The sequence below is a fragment of the Triturus cristatus genome, chromosome 3_1 (assembly GCF_964204655.1).
Source record: "Triturus cristatus chromosome 3_1, aTriCri1.1, whole genome shotgun sequence".
Classification (NCBI taxonomy): domain Eukaryota; kingdom Metazoa; phylum Chordata; class Amphibia; order Caudata; family Salamandridae; genus Triturus; species Triturus cristatus.
The window spans coordinates 615,418,537-615,442,056 of record NC_140583.1 but is presented as its reverse complement, the minus strand read 5'-3'; the positions used below and the strand labels follow the sequence as shown (position 1 = coordinate 615,442,056).

Genomic DNA, 23,520 nt, shown 5'->3' with positions numbered 1-23,520 from the left:
TATCACACTGGGACATCTCCTAGACAAAAGGTAAGTAATTCAGTTTTTACACACTTGCAGTCTCAGGGTTTTCATACAAACCAACTCCACACTTATAAGATTTTTCACAGAAAAGCAGAAAGTGCAGTCCTATAGGAGAACTGCGTTCTCTGTTTCTCTGTAAGTTCTTAGGTTTTGAAGTTGGTATTCTGGGGTTAGAACCAGTGTTCCTCCAGGGTCGAGGATGCACCCTCAGCGGCACTAGGACAGCTGGATGCAGAGTGCTGAGGCCCAATGTTTTCCAATGGGGGATGGGGTCCTCTGGTTGGCCACAATGTTGTGGGAGCAAAGCTCCTGGTATTAGGCTCAGGGCAAAAGGGGATCCGGTTTAGCACCCAAGGAGCACCCACAGTGGCGCAGGGTGCTGTTTTGGCGTGGGGTGTCCTGTTATCAACGGGACTTTCCGGTTTTGGTTTTTAGCTGCAGGCTCGGTCCAGTAAGTCTTCCAGGATGAACCAACAGCTGCGCAGGTAAGTAGGAGGGCTCTGCGACATTGGTGCACCTCTGGTTCTCTTCTCCAGGGTGGCTGGATGCACAAGTGTCTTGAGGTCTGATTTCACCTTATCAGGCCACTCGCGGTTGGGGGACTTCTCTGTGCAGAGGCTGCAGGCGACGTCTGGGAGTTCTGCAAGGGTCAACACACAGTGGACTCTGACTCTGGAGTACTGGGGGAGCCTCGCTGGGACCGGTGGGCCAATCGGACTCTGGCCGTAGGCATCTGTTGCAGTGGTGGTTCCTGGTGTCTATTTTTGTCCTCTGCAGCCTGAGTCTTTCTTGGCTGTTTCTATTGAACAGAGCTGCTGTTCACAGGAGATCCAGTCTTTGCTGAAGTCAGTCAGTCCACCCAGGGGTTCTGGAGGTCGCTGGCTGCAGGACCAGGTGACCTTTGGAGCAGGATCTCTGGAAACTGCAGACGGGCTGGTAGGGCTGGGGCAAAGTCAGTTCTTCTCTGCAGTCTCTTCTGCTGGATGTCTTTTGTCCTTCGTAGGTTGCGGGAATCTGCCTTCTTGGTCCAGGGCTGCCCCCTCAATACTGTATTTATGGGGTGTTTTAGGGGCCTCAAGGTCAGTTACCAATGGCCCTAGGGTGACTACACCCTTGGTGTGCTCACCCTGTGGCACAGGGGACACAATACCTAACCCTGATAGGAGAGTGCCTGCCATCTGCAAGATGGCGGGCACTGAAGAGTGGGCTTTACCTCTCCTCCCCCCCCCATCTGAGGGGTTGAGTTAGCAGAGGTGGGCACACCTGGGCTGGCTTATTTTTCCTGCCTGTCTTCCTGTAGGAAAGGAGGGGGAGACAGGAAGGGGGCCTGCTCCTGATAGCAGGAGAGGCTGGGTGTCACGTTACAAAAGTGGCAAGGCCTTTGAAGTGCCCCTGCCACAGATGGCTCTTCCTGGCCTGGGGGAGTTGTGAACACCTTTAGCCAGGAAAGGCTTTGTTTCTGGGCTAAGGGAGCAAAGACTCCCACCCCAGGGGTCCAGAAACATGTCTCTTGGTGGCAGGCTGGTGTTTACCAGTCAGGAAACCCACCACAGGCTGGTCGTTTTTTTTTCTCCAGGGGGCAGATCTAAGATTCCCTCTGAATGCATTATATAATAAATCCCACACTGGCATCAGTGTGGGTTTAATATGCTGAGAGGTCTGCTACCAAGCTTCCCATAATTCAGCCATTATAATGCTGTGGAGTTCGTAATGACAAACTCCCAAGTCATATACTCTTTATGGCTTTACTGCAATTACAATGTGTAAGAATGGACTTTAGCACTATAGGGGTACAGTGCTAATGCAACTGTACCCTCACCAGTGGCATAGTGCACCCAGCTAGAGGGGTGTCTTACCTATACCATAGGCAGTGTGCTGCAGTCCTTTGTGCCATGTTGACTCTTCACTTTTCTCAGCACACACAGCCTGCCATTGCAGGCTGCATGCTTCGGTGCAAAGGTACAGGACTTTTACGGGTGGCACAATGTGCTTCAGCCATTAGAGGCGTTCCCTGGTCACAGTGCCCCTTATACCAATGGCACCTTTTACAAGGGACTTGCATGTGGCCAGAATGGTGCCAATTGGGGGTACAAAGGTACAGTTTTGGGAAAGAACACAGGCCCTTGGAACTTGATTGGCAGGGACCCATGGCACATCAAGTCAAAGTGCATCATAAATCTGGCAAAGTGTGGGGGGGTACTGCAACAGAACCCAGCTTCCCACACACGCTTTAACTCCTTTGCCTTATTTATAAGGTGGCATAAGCCACCTAATGTGGCTTAACGCTGTCTTGTATCTAATGCCCTTATTCGGGCAGCATTCGATGTACAATTGGTGTTTCAAAACCCATTGCTTTTTGACGCTGCCCCATCTTTACAAAGTATGGGGCAGGGCCAGAAATACCGCCCAAGAATACCTGGTGTTAAGCAGGCGATACAAGGAGAAATGTTTTGTTTCTGCTCGTATTGTACTTTACACATGTGCTACACAAAATTGGACAAATCTCCTGTAAATAGTTTTTATGCAGCAAGGTGTCCCTTCCTGTACATAAACAATTGCACCAGCAGAGCAGGCACCCTAGCAAAATGGCAGGGTGCCTGTGCTTAGCAACATTTTTAGCACCAGCGCAATGGGTAACGCAGGGGTGCACAGCATTCTTGTAAATATGGCGCTTCCCTGTGTTTTGAAACTGTCGGAGAACAGCGTTTCAAATTATGGAGCAACACCACGGGCCACCAGTTTCTTTCAGGGGTGTAGCTTAATAAATTAATTTTGTGGTCAATATTTGGGTGAAGGTGCTTTCACTTGGGTTTGGGGAGGTGTCTGATTTCACCAGGCATCGTCTGTCTGTGTGTGTCTGTGTCTGAGGTGCACTCAAAGATCAAAGCAGGACCCCATTATTTGCAATAAGGTCCTTTATTTTATTGCAAAACTGCATTCATTTCAAAAGCTCAGTGTGAAAAGGTTCACGCGTTTTGAAGCTCCTGCTTCTTGTTCACAGACCGGCACTGTGATTGATGGCAGGGATCACGTCCTCTTTGCAAGTCCCTCATTTTAATGGCCATTACCTGCCCCCAGGTGGGCTGGCTCCGGTGCTCAGTTCTTAAGGCATCCTGGGACTTGTAGGTTTTATTTCGCCAATATTTTTCCCAAAGGTGTCTGCCATGCAATCTTGTTCTTGGTGCAATTATTAACCCTCCAGTGGGTTTTCAGAAAGGAATCCGGTTTTAATTAAAAGCAGACTTTGTATTTCCGCGTTTGCGAGATTCCAGTATCTCGCTGCAGCCCATATATTTTTCATGGCGGTGCCAACTCCACGACCTAGGCTGGCCGTATTATATTTCAGAATGTGGATACTGGAATCTCGCAAACATGACTTGTTTCTCAAGTCATGTCATGTTTAAAAACTATCACTAAATACATACCTGAAGCATGAAGAGGTAGCACACTTATTTGCAATCAACAGATTTTCCGTGGAAATGGCCACAACATTTACTGATATTACTAAATGGTGTACAATGTTTGGAAATCTAGTTTCTGCAAATGTTGTTTGCACGTTACCAAGTACATAGTTCTGATTTGTTTTGCTCCTATTTAATTATTTTTTTTCCCATCAGACTTCTGAATTCCCCCCCCAAAAAATCTTGTTATATTCCTGATGTATTTTAAAATACTTGTACTAGTCATTTACAAGCTGTTTTAGAAAAAAACCTGAAAATTAACAGCAGTTTTACCATGATTGTCAAACCGCTCACTTGACAAAAAACTGTAACTTTAATGAATGAAAGAAGTAAACACCATTTTTCAGTAAAGAGCAACAATTAGTAAAAAGACAAACTGACATCTGACCGCTCCTTGAACAGACAGCAAATGTCCCGATAATAACAAGAATTCAAGGCGTCTTTACTGGTCATTCACTTTCTTAATGAACAGAACACCTGTTCTTCAATTTTAAGGTCACTCACCAAAAGAACAAGTAGTTGCTAAAATTAGCTTGACCTGATCAAATTTGACCCGTCGTAGCGAGTGGATTTTTTGAGTCCTGATCTTCTTCGTATTTGATCACCGAAAAGGAGACATTGAATGATCTAATGGCTGTTTGGTCCCCCCCGTATACACTAGGAGATTTGTATCTTATGGCTATAGGTAGTATCTACAAACACCGCAAATTATTTATCATGCAAGCTCCTAGCAGCGACTGGTGGCATCTCTTCTTGGGGAATCCACCTACAGTGGTTAGTTTATAAATAGTTCCTGAGTGACTGGTGCACAACATAGCTTCCTCTGCACATTCGTTTTCTCTTAATTGAATTTGTTCACCAAACATTAATTGGAATTCACTAGTTTTGACCCCTCACTCTTTTGTTTGCTTCAACAATAACTTTGTCCCTTGGTGCACCTCCAGCTTGCTTAGCCATTCTTCTCTAGAAAACGTCCCACATATTGGCATAAAGTCCCCTATTAGTGGCAGAATCCAGTTATGGAGGTGCTAACTAGATTTGGCAAATAATTTAGAAATTAAAAATGTTGTGACCTCATGGACTTGAATGAGTGGGCATTCCAATCCACTGACTAAATTGTTGACCATGCATAAGTATAGATTTTAATAGCACAGTATGCCCCGCATTTAGGATCATGTGAATTAATACACCACCAATAAAGCCCTGTTGCATCAATAGAAAATTTACCTTGCTGGGTTCAAATGGTAAGAATGAACCAGTTGCTGAGATCAGTTTCAGGGCTATCCACAGGCTGATACTCCAATTTAGTGCTTTGACACCTTTTGCATTCGAGTGCTAAACTAACTAGCACTTTGAGGTCTTGATTTTCTATTTCGTGTTATTTTGTAATTTGTATTATTCTTGTTTCAGTCGCATAGGTGAAGGACTAGAACAGGTTTTGCCCAACCTGCGAGAGCTCATTCTTACCAGCAACAACCTTGTTGAGTTGGTGAGTATTTTTATTTGGGTTCACTGGGGATGGGTGTTATCATTTGCTACTGATGATTCTGTGACGACGTGCTGGACATTGAGGAGACATTTGATAAATGTATATCCGTTGCCTGCTCAAAAAATACACATCCCTTAATGTGCTGCAGAAATCCTACACAAAGGCGTTTACAATGAACCCCTCCCTCCGTATTCCTCGGGAGAATGCACCACCAATATCCATTTCAAGAGCAGCCCGTGTTATTTATGTATATATGAATGTCATAGCTAAAAGACAATGCTATTGCAGTATTATTTATTCTTACTGCTTACGCTGTGCGTATTCTATCTTGCTTACTGTCTAATGATTGTAACAGCTCATCTCTTACACGAGAAACAAGACTGTCCAATAAACCCTTTTTATTGAAACGCTAGTCTATTTCTGTGTAACTCTGAAGAAACTAAGCATGCACGATTGACTGAGTGAAACTGTTATCTATTGTTTCAAAGATTCTGAGACTCGTTCCGATTCTAAAGGGAAACAGTTGTCATGTTTATGCGGTTGTAAGAAACTTCTCCCTTGTTTGTTCGAGAAGTTTCTAGTGACCTCTGAGTTAGCTGGCACACAAAGTAATTAAGTTTAATATACTCGATAAGAGGCATACTGACCTTAGTCCTATGCAAAAACTATAGTGTATATTATTCCAATGCGCAGAGACTATAAGGGAAATAGGAACTACACTGCAACACAATTTTCGCTTCTGCAGGTTAGAGGTGGGGTGAAGTCAGTGGGCATCCTCCTCTTCGCCACAGCTGTTCAGTCCTTCTTTTCTTCTAGTTTCATGTCTGAGTTCTTGGTTCGGGCTGACCCCTGAATACTATATTTAGGGGGCGTTTTAGGAGTCTCTGGGTGAGTAGCCAATGAGCTTCTGACCTTAGGATGACTACACCCTTGGTGGTCTCACCCCATGTGGGGGAGTGAGCACAATCCCAAATCCTGATTGGGGAGTACCTGCAATCTGCAAGATGGCAGGCACTGATGAGTGGGCTTTACCTCTCCTCCCCCACCTAAAGGATGGGGTTGGCAGAGGTCGGCTCACCATCTGGGCTGGCTTAGTTTTCCCGCCTGCCTTCCTGCTGAAAAGGAGGGGAGACAGGAAGGAGGCGGGTCCTAATAGCAGGAGAGGCTGGGGGGGGGGGGGGGGGGGAGGGTCGCATTACAAAGGCTGCAAGGCCTTTGAAGCTCCCTACTACATTGCTCTTCCTGACCTGGGGAGGTGTGAACACCTCCACCCAGGAAAGGATTTGTTTCTTGGCTCAGGGAGCGAAGGCTGCCATCCCAGGGGTCCAGAAAACTGTCTTGTGGTGGCAGGCTGGTGTGTACCAGTCGGGTAACCCACCAGAGGCTGGTCGTTTTTCAGGGGGCAGATCTAAGATGCCATTAAAGTGCATTTTTGTTTAAATACCATACTGGTATCTGTGTGGGTTTAATGTGCTGAGATGTTTGATACCAAAAATGGCTTTACTGTACTTGCAGTGTCTAGGAATTGGTCTAGACACTATAGGGGATACAGGGCTCATGCACCTGTACCCTCACCACTGGCATAGTGCCCCCAGCCGAAGGGTGGCTGACCTATGCCAGGGCAGTGGGTTGTGGGCATGGCACACAGGGATGTGTGCCATGCCGACTCTTCACTTTGTTCTGTACCAAAACACGCAGGGGTGTGTGCGTCTGTCTGTCCTCCCTCGAAGGGTGGCACAATAAGTGCTGCAGCCCTTAGAGGCCTTCCCCGGCCACAGTACCCATGGTACCTTTTACAAGGGACTGGCATGTGGGCAGAGAGGTGCCAATTGGGTGTACAAGGTACAGTTTTGGGGAAAGAACACAGTACCTACAGATCATAAGTTAAGCTTTTATTCTAGAGCGTGAGTTTTATTTCTGATTATGGGTCCAGACCCTCTGAATGAGGGGTAAGCCACCGACTCAATGACTGTACCTAGAGTTAGACAGTTTTATGCCATGTTTTTCCTACCAAAGAGTTTTCAAGAAGTTGCCAGAATGTCGTACAAAACTTGTAATATCTACTCTGATGGAATCCCATCTTTCCACAATAATCAGGATCACAATAGGTTACGTAATAAGTACATACGTATTTGTTTAATTGATGTTTCATTTGTTTAGAGTTTTGTACAAGTGTGAACCAGGCTCCAAGGGGTGTCTAAGAAATGTACATTAATTTAATAAATGCAAAACAGCAGTGAAGGAGGTAGGTAATCCATTATTTAATCTTGCGTAGGAGTGCCTGGGTCTAGCTTCATGGTAAGACATTGCCTCAGTTTTACCAAGTAGTTCTTTGTTGCGGGAGCCTACACTTTTCCTTTTTTTTTTTTTTTAAGCTAAATTGTGTTTGGTAAATTACTAGCAAACCTTTTAACATGATATGCAATAAGGATTACAATCTGAGTTATGACCTAGTTAAACTTGTTTTTTTTGGCCCTGGGCAAGAATATTTTTTCTTATCATGAAATTTAAAATCACACTACTGGATGATCGCTGGTTACTCCCAGGCCAGCTTTTTGCACCCTAGAAGGGCAATAGGTTGTACTGGTTTACTGTAATTTCTTCATATGATTTCTACAGTTTATGCTCTAGTCTGTGCTAGATAAAAAAAACACCCATTCAATTGGTAAATTGCAGTGCAATATGATTAACCGCTGTGATCTTCATTTTGTCTTTCATAGGGTGACTTGGATCCTCTTGCATCTGTTAAAACTTTGACATATATGAGGTATGTAAAGGTAACCTATATATTTAGCAGGCAACTCTTTACATCCCTTTACACAAGGTTGACCTGTAAGTCTTGGCTTACAGTTTGGGGATGTCTGATCTGAAACCCATGTTTATGCATGGTGTGCCTGCCCAGATTTGTAGTTACTGTTGGTAATATGTGGCTGGATGTGAACTTGACAAAAGCAATTGCCAGTGGCTGCGATTATCTCGGTCATTCCCTTAATTATCCTTTTACAATCTGCTTGATTTAATTTGATGTTGTCGATGGTGGCACTCTGATCAGAGTTGCTCGGGTATGTGAGGTCCAATCTAAGTTTCATTGCTACAGTCTTATTCGTTGTACAGTTTGGGCTTCCAGTTACAGATGTTTCTCCACGACATAAATCCACAGGAGACTGCAAGAATGGAAGAGAAAAGTGTGATTTTTTTCCAGGGTCATTGTAAGTAAAGTACATTCTCTAATGATTTGAGACTGAAAACACAGCCACTTGGAAAACCTTCCCTGGCTACAAATCCTACCGGGAAGTAATTTCCTTTGTCTGGAGAACATCAGTAGAACTAGAACTGTGGTTCTGTTGGGAATTAAGTAATTTCAGTACACTGCACTAAATTCATATGATCAATATTCAAGTGTTCATTGAATACAGAAGTATATACAAGTATGTATACACACACACACAACAATTTGAAAGACGCAAAAAACAATTTTTCTTTTTGCTATATTTGAATCCAACAAATATGCTGGAGAGCATCAGTAGCAGATTGCTTTTTTAAAAGCAGACTTTCATTCATAATGCGTCCTACAGTGAAAGTCTTTTCAGAGTGAACTGAGTAACATGGCTTGTGCAGCTCAATCCCTCCTTTAAGAATTAGACTGTAGCGCTGGGGCCAACTGCTTCCCCAATAAAATGTGCTTGCAATGTTTGGTATCACCAAGCCCTCTGCCCTGGAAGGTGGAAGCAGATATCTTCGCTTTACAGGTGCATTTAGGGATCTGTGCATTTGGTGGTGGAAACAATTGCCTTCTTTTTTTAAAGAATGAGTAAAATATGGACAGTATCGGGCAGTCACAACCGGGAAGAAAGTATTGGATATGATCCTAAGAGTGCTTCATTTACTTTCAAATGCTGTATCTGGGCATAGCTCTGACCAAATTTGAAAGGAAAGACTGTGGAGAAGCTTATTTATGAAATGGAGGTGCTACTCCATAGGAATAGAATGCTCAACGAGTAGTCCATCTCTCTTTTGGACAATTGTTCAACCTTTCCGTAAAGTCCTCCCTCTGCTTCCTTTCCAGGCGAGGAGAATCATGGTTCAGGCCCTGATACTCTCCCGCCTGGACTATGGAAATGCTCTATACCTAGGGGCTCCGGCATCAGTGACCAATAGGCTTCAAATCACACAACTGTGCCGCTCGATTACTATTTAACATCCCCCGTTGGCAGTCAGCCAAGAAAGCTCTAAAAGAACTGCACTGGCTCCCAATGGCCGCCAGAGCTCAGTTTAAGGCTATGTGCATTGTGCACAAATCCTTCCATTGTACAGGCCCTGCCATTCTGTTCCCCTTACTTATGCCTTACGTTCCATCTAGAGCCCTTCGCTCTGGTTCACTGCACCTAGCAACTACAACAAAAATCAACAAAGCCCGATGGGGTGGCCGTTCCTTCTCCCATACTGCCGCGAGACTCTGGAATTCCCTCCCCTTAGCTCTCAGAGAAAATAATAACCGGTTGGCATTTAGAAAGGCTTTGAAAAACCCACCTGTTCGCAAAAGCGTGTTAGTCTCACCCTGCGGCCCGCCACAGTGATCAATTAAAGCGCTGCGAGGCCTCCGGGTAGTTACGCGCTATATAAATATAATTTTTCATTTCCAAGTTTTGCCTTAATGCAAGACTTATGTTCTCGCTAGAGAGTGGGCTTTTGTTATATTGACCAGTATAAACAGTGTGAACTTTCATTGGATAACCATGTCAACGTACGGTGTGATTTCATCTTCATCAAACCTCAGCATCTAGTTTGATTTAATTTGTTGTATTTAATAAATGTAATTATATGCGCCAGTATGTTTTTTTTTTTTCTTGTTTATTTGTTTCATCTAAATATTAATTTTTTTTTATGTATGATGCAGCGAAAAGACGCCCGAAACGGACTTTAATTTTGTAATTTATATATCGTGGAATGATTAACTTGTCAAGATATTCATTGTGACAGACTAGAACTCTGTGATGAGGATCTGTAATGTAACCATTTGTTAGGAAGCCTAGATTTGTACCCGCCTTAATGCGAAATGCGCAGGTTGTGATCACATGCTTGTATGGAGTGGCACGTGTTCACTGTGCAGCAATGTACTTGCGGTGCATTGAATGTACACTTCTTTTCATTTTTTCACTTTAGGTATTGCACTTGAAATATTGATTTACGGAACACCTTGTTTATGCCATGAATAAGTGGCAAATACATGTTGGCTAACAATTTATAAAATGTAATTGTACCCTGGATACTTGTGAACACAACCTGAATCGAAGTTTGAAACTGTCCAAGAAATGTATTTTCCTGGAAATCATCAAGCTCTAGTATCTCTCATCTTGTGCCTCCATATTTGTTTTTCTAAATTGCATTTGTTAATTCTTCAGGTTTAAGAGGGTTGAAGTGGAGTTAGTTTAATTCCTTGATTCATTGCGTAGTAACTTTAGGGCTTGCATGACTGTACTTAACTGAGAGAATACTCTAAAAGGTTTTCTGTTTATGAAATGATTAGCTAGAGATATGCCTTACTCTTCGGTTGGTGAGATTTTGAGATGCACTGTGACAGTTTTCGTTTTTGCTGACTTTGTCTTTATAGGCGAATAGGAAACATTGCTGATTTTCTCCCGTGTGGAAGCCCTGCACTCTCTCCCATTTCATATCCAACCAAAAAAAGGAAGTGTCATATTGGGATTTGTACTCCTTATGTACCATTCCAATATTTTGTTAATGGGGACAAAGAATAGCCATGTAGCTACAAACAGGCGCTCACCCCGCCCTTCCCCCCCCTCCCCCCCCCTTTTTTTTTTTTTTTTGCTTAACCTAACCAGATACTACAGGTGAAATGGATGTTTTAACAATGGAAATCTAGATTTGTGTTTTTTTTGTTTTTTTCAGTGTTTTGAGGAATCCAGTAACCAACAAAAAGCATTACAGATTGTACATAATTCATAAGATTCCACAGATTCGGGTGCTGGACTTCCAGAAGGTGAAGGAGAAGGTAAGTAGGATAGGGCTCTATTACTGCCTCATTCTAAACCCATATTGTGTCTTAGTCAATGACTGAGGGAACAAATGTGATGCAGTTTTCTTTAGTAGTATTTATCACTTTAAAGTTTACCTCCATGTTGATTCCTAGGAGAATACCTTTTTCTTCTGTTGTAATACTGATGACGTTACGGTGTCCAGTTTCACAACTGTCTTGAATGTTCAGCTTTGCAGTAAAGGTGTAGGAAGCGCATTTGCAAATGACTGCCCTATTTTGCTTACTATCTGAGTTTCTCGTTTGGAAAGTTTTGAAAAGCTGCATCTTCCTGGCCTCATCTAGTTAATAGTGTGTGGTGCCAGAAAATAAACTTTTCTTATTGCTGTGCTGATTGTTGTGTAAGATGTTTGTCTCGAGGAATTGATGTGCCAGATGGTTTTTCAGCTTTACATTTTTTTTAAAATCCATTAACCATACTTTCAACAGCAAAGCTAAATTGGCCCACTAAAACCCCATGTTAGGTACCATGTATCAGGGGTGTGGAATTTAATAAAATATCTACTTGTCCATGGGGCAGGTTACTTCATAAATCTACTTGTCCTGTAACAAAACCCACTTGTCCCTTTCGTGCGTGTAATGCGGTGACAAATTATGGCAGCAATACCCTTATACAAGATCTTCGAAATAGCCTCTCTGAATATGCCAGGGCTCCTTCCATAGCAGGGTATGAATGCTAGCAATTCCCTAATGTTGCCACATTTCTGCAGATCTACATGCTGGCGCTGAAGTTAAGCAAAAGTATCAGGGTTGGAATGACCTTTTTGAGTCTGTGCAAACCTAACTTGCATGTTTTAAGGGTTTTCACCAACTCTTCTCTAATCTTTTCCCATACTGAGAAAGGTTGGATATTTACTCCTGACAATGGCAGACATAAAACTTCTTCCTGGGTTGGGGAAAGAAGTGGTTTGGAGGGGAAGTAAACTTGCAAACGCTCGGATTTTCGCATGAGCAAATCTACACATGCATATTTGCTCATGCTAAAATGCAGTTCACAAATTTTCCAGGAGTACTATTTCTTGGCCTACTTCTGTAAGGTCTTGTGAATTCAGGAAAGTTGTATATCTGCACTTAATGCAAGGACATAAGTGCACTTTTGAGACTTTACTTAATTGGCCCCCTAATTAGGTCTGGCGTTAACCATTACATGTTGTGTTTATTAAAATGTCTGTCAGTTGGCTAGCTTCACTGTGAATGACAGCATTCTGTTCTTTCACAAGGAGCATAGCTGACAGTCGTTTTGTTCAGTGCCAGGAACGACTGTGGCAATGTGTGCTTTTTGAGACCGAAACCATTTTTGCTTTTGCCAATGTTTGTTATAATGATGAGGGCCCAGCAGCACCCACACCAATAAGGTTTTACAAAAAACATGCCAAAACAAGTCACACATTGATAAAACCAAAAGACTGACCAACAATTGCAGACCAATTGGCTTTACCAATGCGTGTTTATTTTTGTTTCCCATAATCTTTTTAAAACTGGTTACAGTGATTTTCCATTATGAATATTTTTGGGAAATACTAGCATGCATCAACACATTTTACAAAATGATGCTGCAGAAAAACGCTACCTAAAATGTTACAGTAGTTTAGCTAAATGTTTTTGCTTTTTTTTGTGAACATTTTATCTTGAAAGCTAAGAATAATCAATCTTGCTTTCAAGCGTCTCCATATATTTGCATCTAATCAGAGAGTATTCTGGGAGCAGTATGCATAGCCTCATAGTGCTAAACAATGAAAGCGTTTGCTCCCATTTTTTATACTTTAACCACTGTCAGTAGTAGTCTGAGCTTGCAACATGTACTTAGATCGCTCACCCTAATAACTGTTATGCATTTATGAACCACAAATACAAGTTTGAACAGCGTTAAAACATGGAAACAAATATTACCTTAACCGCAGGCAATGCTTTCCCTGATCTATCATTTGGGACTTTAAACTGGCAGTCAAAGGGTTTGTGATGTAGGGGTTTGGGCCTACTTGTCCCAAGGACAAAATACACATGGAAACTTGTTGCCCTTGACCCCAAACAATATGTCCCGGGCGTCAGGCTATAGGAATTCCACATCCCTGCATGTATGAACGAAGTGCTGTGTTTCTTGCATTTCCACTAATGCATATAAATCTAAATTAGTTTTCTAGTTAATGATCATCTCAAGCACTCTTATAACAGTAGCCTCTGATATTCAATAATTGTAATGATCAATAAGGCCCAGCAGTTGGCCCAGTTTTATTTTTCTAATTGTGCACATGCGTCTATATTATGATTGCTTTATATTTCTGAGTGATGGACCTTGTCCAGGTTTCTGTGACCAATGTAATTTCTGATTTTCTTTACTTGACCCTCTTTTACTGTTTGTATAGTAAGTTGATATTGAGAACCTGGTTCCTGTAGCAGTTTTTTAGGTTGAGCATTCAAGACCTCTTGTACATACTTTAGTATTTACTACTTCGTGGGCTTACAGCCCGTCTACTGATTTTCATTTATTGGTCTGTTTCAGTGTCCTTTAAAAATCCTTGCTTCCTAGTGGTCAGTCCTGCCTCTTGGTCCCTCCTTTTTGGCCTTTAGTTTACTCCCACGGCACAGGGACCAAGTACTGTATCTTTACTCTTTAGTGGTTTATCTATCGTTTGGGGGACTATTTTTCTAATTTATTTTGTATTTCTTCCCAGCTCGTGCTACACTGTAGGTGTGTCTTGTCCAGTTATTCATTGCCCTTTTGGTGTAGCATGTCACACGTTAGTTGCTCAAGCAGTATATAAAGAAATCTTGTTGCTGGAGTGTGCTTGTACGTGTGTGTGTGTGCGCGCGCGCATTCATGCACCTACGTCTGCGTTCATGCACACATGTGTACTATAGGGACAAACCACTTTTCTGGCGACTGCCACCCCCACTTGGAGTTCAAATAGTAAGTTAACCCTTAATTGAAGTTAATGGCAGGTCCCTTGGTACACCTAGCTGCATGTGCAAGCACCAGACTGAAGCTTGTATGATGGCTAGTGTTGATGTGATACTGGCGAGATAGAGCTTGATACGCTGTGGTTGTGTTCAACCCACATGAGACGTGCAGGCTTTCAGGTGAGACTGGAGGGCTACGAGTAGGTCAGTGGATTACCATTAGAAAACCTTGCTCCACAGAAGAAACTCTAGTGGCAGGTAGGAACTTGTTCCTAAATGACTAGTTGTTTCTGTTGGTCCCATGGACCAGTAGAATCCCTCTGCTTTATTTTCTGCTGAACATGCAGGGGGTCCAAGTCCATTAACCCATATCCCACTGCGGGGCCCAGCAGCAACCATTTGAAAAGGTTAGAAATTCCATTTGACTATTTTACCTTGTGACGTTACATGTATGTACTCTCCAGTCCAATGTCTCTCCTTAGAAGGTCAGTAGTTTCCACGCTTGTTCCATTACCCTGAAGCACAGTGGTTACCCCGGACCCAGAAAAGCTTCTGCAGAGACCACACACTTTAAAATACAAATCTAGGAGTGCAGTCCTCCTTGTCCTAGAGTATTGTTTGATGCTGAGAAGTGCAAATACTCTCCCATTAAAAGCACACTGGAGCAGTACAGTGGTATTAATGAAGTGCAGGTACCGAGTACCAGAAAGTTTCGGCCCATTTAAAGCACTGATTACCGGTCAATTTCACTTCTTCAGTTTCCTCTCAAGAGCTTGGGGGAAGTATGTTAACAGGGTAGCAGCGGCCTTTTTGGATCACAAGTCCATTCTTCACCCTGCCCAAGGTCTACAGGTCTTTGAACAGAATGGAATCTGCTTCGTTGCTGCTTTTCATACCATCCTGTATGATGCCATGCTTATTAGTCTATATGAAACTGGAGACTGGGCTAAGGCCTTAAGCTGCACCCCTCAACCCAGATGGTCACTTTGTAATATTACACCTCCTTAAATATTTTCCTTGGCTGCTTGTAGTCCAGAAGATTTCCTTCAAGGCACTCTGTCGCCTGCTTGGCCATCTATTGCACTACATTAGTCTTCTTAAAACACCAGCTCGGCAGCCAGCACCATGAATTCTCCCAGCTCCAGACTGGTCCACTTCTGATCATCGCTAGCTTTAGTAAGTGCTACATCAATGGTGTATCCTTTGTGGTATACACAGCGGGTCTACAACTCTTTAGCAGTTTGTAAAGAAACTTTCACAACAGCTGGAGTTCTAGACAGTTTTGAGACGGTGACTGTTTCCCAGCAGCAGACCCATGCCATCTATGCAGCTGATCAGCACCGGAAGCCGACTCCAAATGCATATCTTTGGGCAAACGAGATGTGTATCACCAAGCATTGCTCTAGGTTCATCATACCTATCTGCCCCATGGAGCCACAAGACTGGAACGTTCTTCGTCCTTCAGCCTAGCTTCAATATCATGATCTCTTCCTTATATTTTTTTGTTCCTATAACAAGACCTGCTACTAATTTGGCCACGTAAAAAGGCTTTCAGGGTCCCATACTGAAGTTATTGAGGCAGCACCAACGTTCACTTCCAGAAACCATTCTGCTTCTTGTGAGAGAAGGGAGACTTTTACCTCCTCCAAGAGTATGGCTCGATTAAAGGACCAAGTCCTAATTGAACTAGGGGCTGTGCCACCCATGCAATGACCGTACTGTTACGCAAGACGTCCCGTTCTACACCTCTGCTAACAGACTACCTTCAGTGAGGCTGGAGTGAATGGTTGTATGTTGTGCATCTGACCCTAAGAACTCTGGTTTGCTTAGGCAGGGATCAAATTGTTGCATCTGTCACATTCAAAATAGTGGCAATGCAGTTCTTTTTGCATTCTACACTTCAGAGTGGGTCTACATGACATGTGGTAGATCTTTCAGGCTCAGTACCCCCTGAAATTTTGCAAGAGAAGCAAAATAAGGTCAGTGGATTAAAAGCCCAGCTTTGGGAAGCTAGTAAGATCTCCCACTTGGAGTACGGAGAAGGAGCAGGTAAACTCCTTGCATGGAAGAGTAAATCGGACCTAGCAAGGAGTTCTATTAAGGAGATCAGAAATGAGAAGGGCATTTTGGTTACTTATGAGGAAATTCGGGACACCTTTCAGGCCTTTTTTTCAATCTATTTACCAGGAGGATGGCAGCGTAGATAACCATAGTGCACAGAGGTGGCTTGGAGATATTCCGCTTCCCTCCCTTTGCCAAAAACAGCAATATCTAGACAGGGCTTTTTCCCGTGCCGAGGTGAGGGAAGCTATCCTCGATGGCAAGAACGGGAAGGACGCAGGGCCGGATGGGTTACCAGCCGAGATTTACAGAGTAATAGGGAACCAGGTTATTCCTATCATGACTAATCTTTCTAACCAGATCTTGCAAGAAGGACTGACCCCACCAGATTCATGGAACAAGGCCACTATAGTCCTGATTCTGAAACCAGGGACAGCGGGATCTAATAGTGGGTCTTATAGACCCATATCTATACTGAATGCCGACTATAAAGTCTTCACCTCTATATTGGCAGCAAGACTGGGTATAGTGGCAGGGGACATCTTGCATTCAGACCAGAAGGCCTTTGTAAAGGGCCGCCAGCTATCACATCTAACGTATGATCTGATTGGGGCAATTGATTTGGCTTCCACATACTCCATCCCCTTAGCAGCTATGACCTTAGATGCCACCAAGGCCTTCGACAGGGTGAATTGGACATACCTGTCGGAGGTCTTGGAACAATTCTATCTTGGTGAGAAGTTTTGTCATACAATACAATCTGTCTATAGGAGACCTTCAGCTAGACTTTTAGTAAATGGCACTACCACAGAGCCCTTTAATATATCTGGGGGTACCAGGCAGGGCTGCCCACTCTCCCCTCTCCTCTTTGATTTATATATTGAGCCATTTGCTTAACGGCTTAGAGAGGATTCCAATATTAAGCCTTTCATGTATGGGGAGTGGGAGAGGAAGGGAGCCCTTTATGCCAATGATATTTTAATTTTAACTGCTGATTTAGATATGGCATTTCCAGCTGTCATCAGTCAAGCCCAGGAGTTTGGACTAGTCTCAGGTTACGAAATTAACGCTGCTAAGACTGAGATAATGGTTTGGAATCAGGCGGCAAATCAATATCAACACCAGATAAGCCCCTGAATGGTATATCTGGGGGTAAACATTGTGCAAGACATAGCTAAGATGGCTGAAATAAATTTGACTATGGTGGCAAGAGTGTGTAAAGCTAATGAATACCTGGGCTTCGCTCCCCCCCTCCATCATTGGCAGAGCCAACTTGGTTAAAATGTCAATACTCCCGACTTTTTTATTTTTTAATTTTTTTTAAAATTGTATTCCTCTTCACTTTGAGACGTCGCAAATTGATAAAATTCAGAGGGATATAAACTCATTTGTCTGGGGATACAACTTCACGAGGATAGCTTGGAAAAAGCTAAGATGTAGGAGGTAGAAGGGCGGTCTTGCCCTGCCAGATATTCAGCTTAATGCTTGGGCCTTCCAACTCTCCCATGCATGTATGTTATTGAAAATGCCGGTCAATACTGGAGCTGGAGGGATGTTTTTAGCAATGCTTCAGGGGCCACATTTACCAGTGGAGGGTTTTTTGTTTAAGTTTGGGGATGTTACGTTTAACAAAAAAAAAAAAAAGTCAGGCTCCAGGTTTTGCAGGGTCTGGGTAAAACATGGGCAGATTTGAGGAAGTCGGTTGCTCTTGGATACTTTTCAAGCATGGCGCCCTTATGGGATTCTCCCGGGGGTCCGGAGTGCCTGATGGACAGTTTGGCGGCTCCTCTGAGGGAAGCCTGTCTGGCAGTTTGGGAGGGGGGGGTGAAAAATTTCAGACAGTACCCTAGTGACATGGGAACAACTTAGGGTAAGGGTTGGGGCTGGCCTTTCCAAATTTAAATACCTTCAGTTGGCCAGCTGGGTCCAGTTGCACTTACAAACAACTCATGGAAGTTTATTAGGGGGAGGCAATGATCTGGAATATAATCTTGTGACTAGACTCAGAGGGAAGAAGGAAGTCTCCTTCTGGTATCAGGCAATCCTGGAGGAAGTGGATGGTGACTTTAAACTTGCCAAGGAATTGTTGGGAACTTCTGTACCAGCTCAAGACTATGACACATTGTGGAAGTGTTCGTGTAAACTCTTATATGAAAGCGTAAAACCGGCATGGTTAAAAAGGAACCATCTTTTCACCATTCACAGGGCTTATTTTACCCCACTGAGGCTTTCCAAAATTAACGAAGAGTTGCCTGTATGCTGTAAGAAATGTGGACTGGCCTCAGCTTCCGACATCCACATGTTCGAAGAGTGTCCAGCTCTGACTTCCTTTTAGGATAGCATCAGGAAATTCTTGTCGGGCACAACAGGAAGCCCTATTATTGACTTGCCCTTGATTATTTTTGGCTTGCAGGATAACGTCAAAGGCCCTGTAAGATCGTTATTTTTTTATGCCATGCTCCTAGCTAGGAGACAAATGTATAGCGGATTGAGTAGGTTTTTTCTTTTCTTCCACCGCCCCCCCCCCCACTCTCTTCGGGTCCTATGGTTAAGCTGCCTAAATACTCTACGGGCTGGGTTGGAGACTTCCAGTAAAATGCTGGAATTCTTATGACCAAGCCATCTAGCTCATGGAGGTTGTGAATAGAGTTCTCAGCTGGTGTCTTTGCATACACAAGTTAATCTAGATGCCAGTAGGCGGGCTCTCTTAATCCTCAGTTGTCTACGCCCCTCAGCTTGCTGATTGTGGATATGGACTACTTGAGTGTGTATTCGAAGCGGGTGGCAAATGAGGACAAAAAAAAAAAGACGAACATTCTTCCAAACTTCGTGCATCACACTAAAACTTCCCACATTGGCCAAGCTATATCCTACTCTCATCCATACACAGGGTAGTCTCTTTCCCGACTGATCTTGGCAGTAGTTTGGAGTACACCACTGGTATGAAACTCTAAACATGTGCTACAGTACAAAATAATCAAGTCGACTGGAGTTATGAGATTCTGTGATTATGGCGTTTTCCGCATTCTCGTTTTGCTGCATTTGTCACATAATACATCATCTGTTGCATAAACTGCAGATTTTAACAAAAATAAAAAAATTTCTACGTCATAAGTATCAAAGTAGCCAAAATCACTGCAACCTGTGTTGCCACGCAGTGGAAGTCCCTTTCAGTTGCAAATTACTGTATCCATTTGCTAAACTAGTACTAATAAGGTGGCCCAGACAGTGTTACCATGTGAGGGAGAAAAAATTACAAAGTTATACAATCACAAAATGTGCCGCATTACGTCGCATAATTTCTTTTCTTGCCATGTCAATATTTCCAGTGGCCCTGAATACAGTGGATTACAGTAAAATACAGTCATCCCCAAGATAGCTGCTTGTGCACCCGGTGCAAGAGGCTGGCTGCATTACCTGCAATTAACCGACTCTGTCCTTGTGACCTTATCCCATACATTTTTGCTACAAAGTTTTTATATAGGCTTATCACCTATACATTTATTTTGTCACAGATAGTCTTGAGGAGTTCAGAAGTTTGCTTTGCAGTGGCAGGAACAACTCCTAATTTGCTTGTGCGCATCCTCAGAGGAACTTTACAGTTTAAAATACAGTAACACTAGTTCTCCATTTTGTGCATTTTAAATGGGTATTTGAGTTTTGTGGGTTTTTTTGGTGTTTATTTAGGAGCTTGATCAGTTTAGAGTTTTTAGTATTTAATGCCCTGGTTGAACGGGCCTCTTATCTTATTTCACTAAAACATTTTTTCTTTATTATTGCGTATAAAAGCACTTCCAGATATAGAAGTTCAGACTGCTAGTTGAACCAAAAAAAACTACTTCCTATTGCAGTGTTATAATGTACACATTGGTGTCAAAGCTTCTTTGTTAAATACACTTTTATGAATTTTGAAGAAACATTTTATCCTATTTTGATTAAATAGCATGGAACCCCATGCTTGGGCGAGTGACCATGCACCAGTGGCATATGAAGTAACTGTAGATGTTGTAGCACTCAGAATAATGTGTTACATTGCTTAATACTTATAAGGTCCCAAAGACTAGACCTATTAGCTATGCCAATGCTTATTTACAAGTGGATTAGGAAATAACATTATGGAAGCATGTGATTTCTATGGCGACGCCCATACTCTGACTGGGTGCAGGTTTGTGGATATTTACGCTTTGCACTCCAGTGATCGAGTTATTATAAGCCGTTACTTGACGGCTCCTGTTTTTTCAGGTACAGACTGAATTGCTTGATTTGTCAGCTCTACTTAGTATGTTTTAACCAACGGCAGAGGCTTACAGTTACATAGTTATGAAAAGAAATGTAAAGTGTTGGTTATGTATAACGGTCTTTCACTTGTATTTAATGGGTTAGCTCCGTGTTGCAGCATTTTTAGAACTTTCTTCACTTGCTCAACTGGTGTTTGAATCCCTTGGTGCTTTTGCCTTATTTGTTGTGTTCCTACCAAGTGACCATCACTTATGGCTTTCTCATGTCTCCTTTCCATCTTCAATTATCTCTTCAACTCTTGACTAGGATTCCATTAGATGTGAACCTCATTTGGAGGATGCTTGTTTCTCTTTGTGCTTTTATTTTGCTTCATTTGCACATGGAGTGTGACACGTCCCCATCCATGTCAGATTTTTAGGCTAGCCACCTACAATACATTTACATTCATTACTCTAAACAAAAGTAATTTACATAGCTATTCCTAAAATCTGGCATGAAATCGGGTCTCTGTGTCCTGTGTTGGGCACCTCTGATGTAGGCTTGGGCTGCTCATTCCACAGTAACCAAGTGGATATTTGCTATTAATGTGCCTTGTTTGATTAAAGCAGGAGTCGTACCAAACTTTCTGTTGCTGCCTCTTATTCTCTTTCACCTTCTTCAGCTTTTCTGTGCTTTCCTTCTATCACTCTTATGGTTGTGTGAAAATGATGCAATACTATTAGACATCCGCCATACTTGCATTTTATTTGCAATGATTGGCTTAAAGGAGCTGTCGGTTAGAGACTTTCAATTTGGGCTGTCATATTTTTCTTAATTCATTTCTAGTCTTAAGTGTATTACTACTGTATAGATTCCTACCCAAAACATGTTTTTAGTAGAGCATGCTGTTACCTTCCTATCGGGTTTCAAGTTGGAGGTAAAGACAAATGAAATGTCTTATTGTTTGGAGTTTTTATATTAACCTTTTATGTGTATGATATCGCTGCAGGAGCGTGAGGAGGCAGCGAAAATGTTCAAGGGCAAACGGGGTGTGCAGCTTGCAAAGGATATTGCCAAGAGAACCAAAACGTAAGATACAAAGATCTAACTTCACATGAAGTTCACCTTCCAAAACACCCTGTCTTGGAGCACTGTTAGAAACAATATCGTGGCTGTCCATGACTGTGTGAAACCTGTTCTTTAGCCGCTATTTAAATATTTAAAATGGTTGAAGCAATACTAACTAATTTTGGTACTTACACATTTTATCTTCTGCCCTAAGGGTAGTGGTGGCGGGATGTAGTGGTGGGTTGATTAAATAGCCTACCTGTTCTCCAAGCCATGGTGTTTCTGGAGAAGATTTTGCTTCATTGTATCAGTTTGTTAACCAAGATAAGATACTACACTGGTTTTGAACTGATCTCCAAAGTTTATCTTTGGAAGTTTCGGGAGGCATTAAAAGCCAATGTAATTGAGTTAATATTTTATTTTTTCCCTTTAAGGTTTAACCCAAATGCTAGTTTACCAACTGACAAAAAGAAAACTGGTCCGTCCCCAGGAGATGTTGAAGCTATAAAGGTATAAATTTTGGGATTTATGTAGAACTTTTCCTATCTGTTACACTGGGGGAGTTCACTCACGGTTCACTTCTATCTTTTATGCTTCATAATTGTAAAGAGAACAGGAAGTTGTGGGCTTTGTGTCCTGGCTGTCTGGCATGTTCTAGTCAAATAACTTATTTGGATTTCTTTTTTTAACTGTATAAAAAAAAGAATACTCTACTCCAAGCAATGGTCTAAAATTGTACAACAATTTAAATTGTATTCATCGCTATTGTTTAATTGGAAAACAAACTGGAGTCGCTGTCATGGTTGTCCAGACAGTTCATCGCACCTACACATTTTATACTCTACAGTTGAGTAATTTCAAGGCTTTCTTCATGTTAGAGATCGAAGTTAAGCTGGCTTTAAGTATTAAACTCTAACTAAACCACTTATGATATGAAAGTAGATATGCTCTATATCGGTATTTCCTCCAATACAGCAGTTTCACAACCTTCTCCTACACTCTGAATGTTGCCAAATCTAATTTGTGTTTGGATCTATGTAGTTAGGGCAAACATGTAAATGTTTTGTGAGGTAAAGCCAGGCAATCCAAATCTATAAAGGCAGTGGTTTGAATGCAAACTATCGTTAATTGAATTAGATTCTTGAACTTCATTGAAGCAGTTAATTTTGTAATAGCTGTCTATGCTTCAAAAATGAAACCCTTAATCCTCTTATTGGAAATGTTCTCATAATCCTGACGTGCTGTGAAGATTGTCTCCTCATAAAAGTGATTTCATTGAAAGTCTAGGTTTTAAAAGCTTTTTACTTATTTGCAATCGACGCAAATGCAGATCTTTAATGCATATGAAGTAACTCTTCCTGCTCACCTCACCCAAGTCTCATTAATAAAGGAATCAGACAGCCACTTTAAGGTTGAAGGCTCGAACTAGGTGTGTGATGGAATTGAAACAATGTTATCTTAATCATCCTAGTCATTTTGTGATTGGTTTAGCTTTTTTTTTCTTGCAAAAGTCTTTTAGTTTCCAATAAAGACCGCTTTTAAAATGTCTACCCACTTAAATATGTAAACTTGTCTCCAATCGTTAATTGGATTGGCACCTTCTTCCGTATGCATTTTGACAACTGATCATAATTACTCTCCACATGCCTTTAGTTTTATTACCTCTGTGAATGTTTAGCGCATTAAGTTCTTTGTGTACGTTCTTAGGCCAGTGACAAATTGGTGTTGGTTGGTACTAACCTCTGAAGGCTATCGCTATCACCCAGAGTTTTAGCGGCACCTATGGCAATTGTCGTCCGGTTCTTGGGATTTAGTTTTATATAGTTTGACTGTTGAGAATCTTGCAACAGACTTGGCTTATCCCCATTCTTTTCCATTGAAACAACCAATCACACGAACAGTGGTTCTACCTAGTTAAACCAAGTCATCTAACAAACGTTTTGTCATTGTAGTGGGACATTGGTGCTATAGGGCAAATTTATCAAGAGCGGCTAATAAGAAGCTGATCTTGTAATGAGCCAATAATTCAAAGCTTTCATTTGGAATAACCCTGAGCTGCATTATGGGTTGCCGGTCTAAATTAGAGACCGGTCTGTAGAATACAAACTTGATTTGTGGCTGTTGGATATGTGGCACCTTTCGGAACTGAAATATGTGAATAATTGTTTTTGTCATCTAATTTATTTTTATTTGTTGGAAGTCTACCAATGTCACCACATTCTTATGTGTCTGCCCCCACCCCAGAC

The 23,520-nt window shown here is 42.3% G+C and overlaps 1 protein-coding gene across 1 annotated transcript in view; it reads left to right on the top strand.

Moving 5' to 3' along the window:
* The window catches only part of SNRPA1 (small nuclear ribonucleoprotein polypeptide A'), a 49,346-nt gene that overhangs the window by 18,655 nt on the left and 7,171 nt on the right, over nt 1–23,520 (top strand). The window contains exons 3-7 of the mRNA XM_085644549.1: nt 4,896–4,974; nt 7,695–7,741; nt 10,885–10,987; nt 21,216–21,295; nt 21,709–21,784. Coding sequence (XP_085500675.1) covers nt 4,896–4,974; nt 7,695–7,741; nt 10,885–10,987; nt 21,216–21,295; nt 21,709–21,784 — 385 coding nt within the window. The remainder of the gene's footprint in view (nt 1–4,895; nt 4,975–7,694; nt 7,742–10,884; nt 10,988–21,215; nt 21,296–21,708; nt 21,785–23,520) is intronic.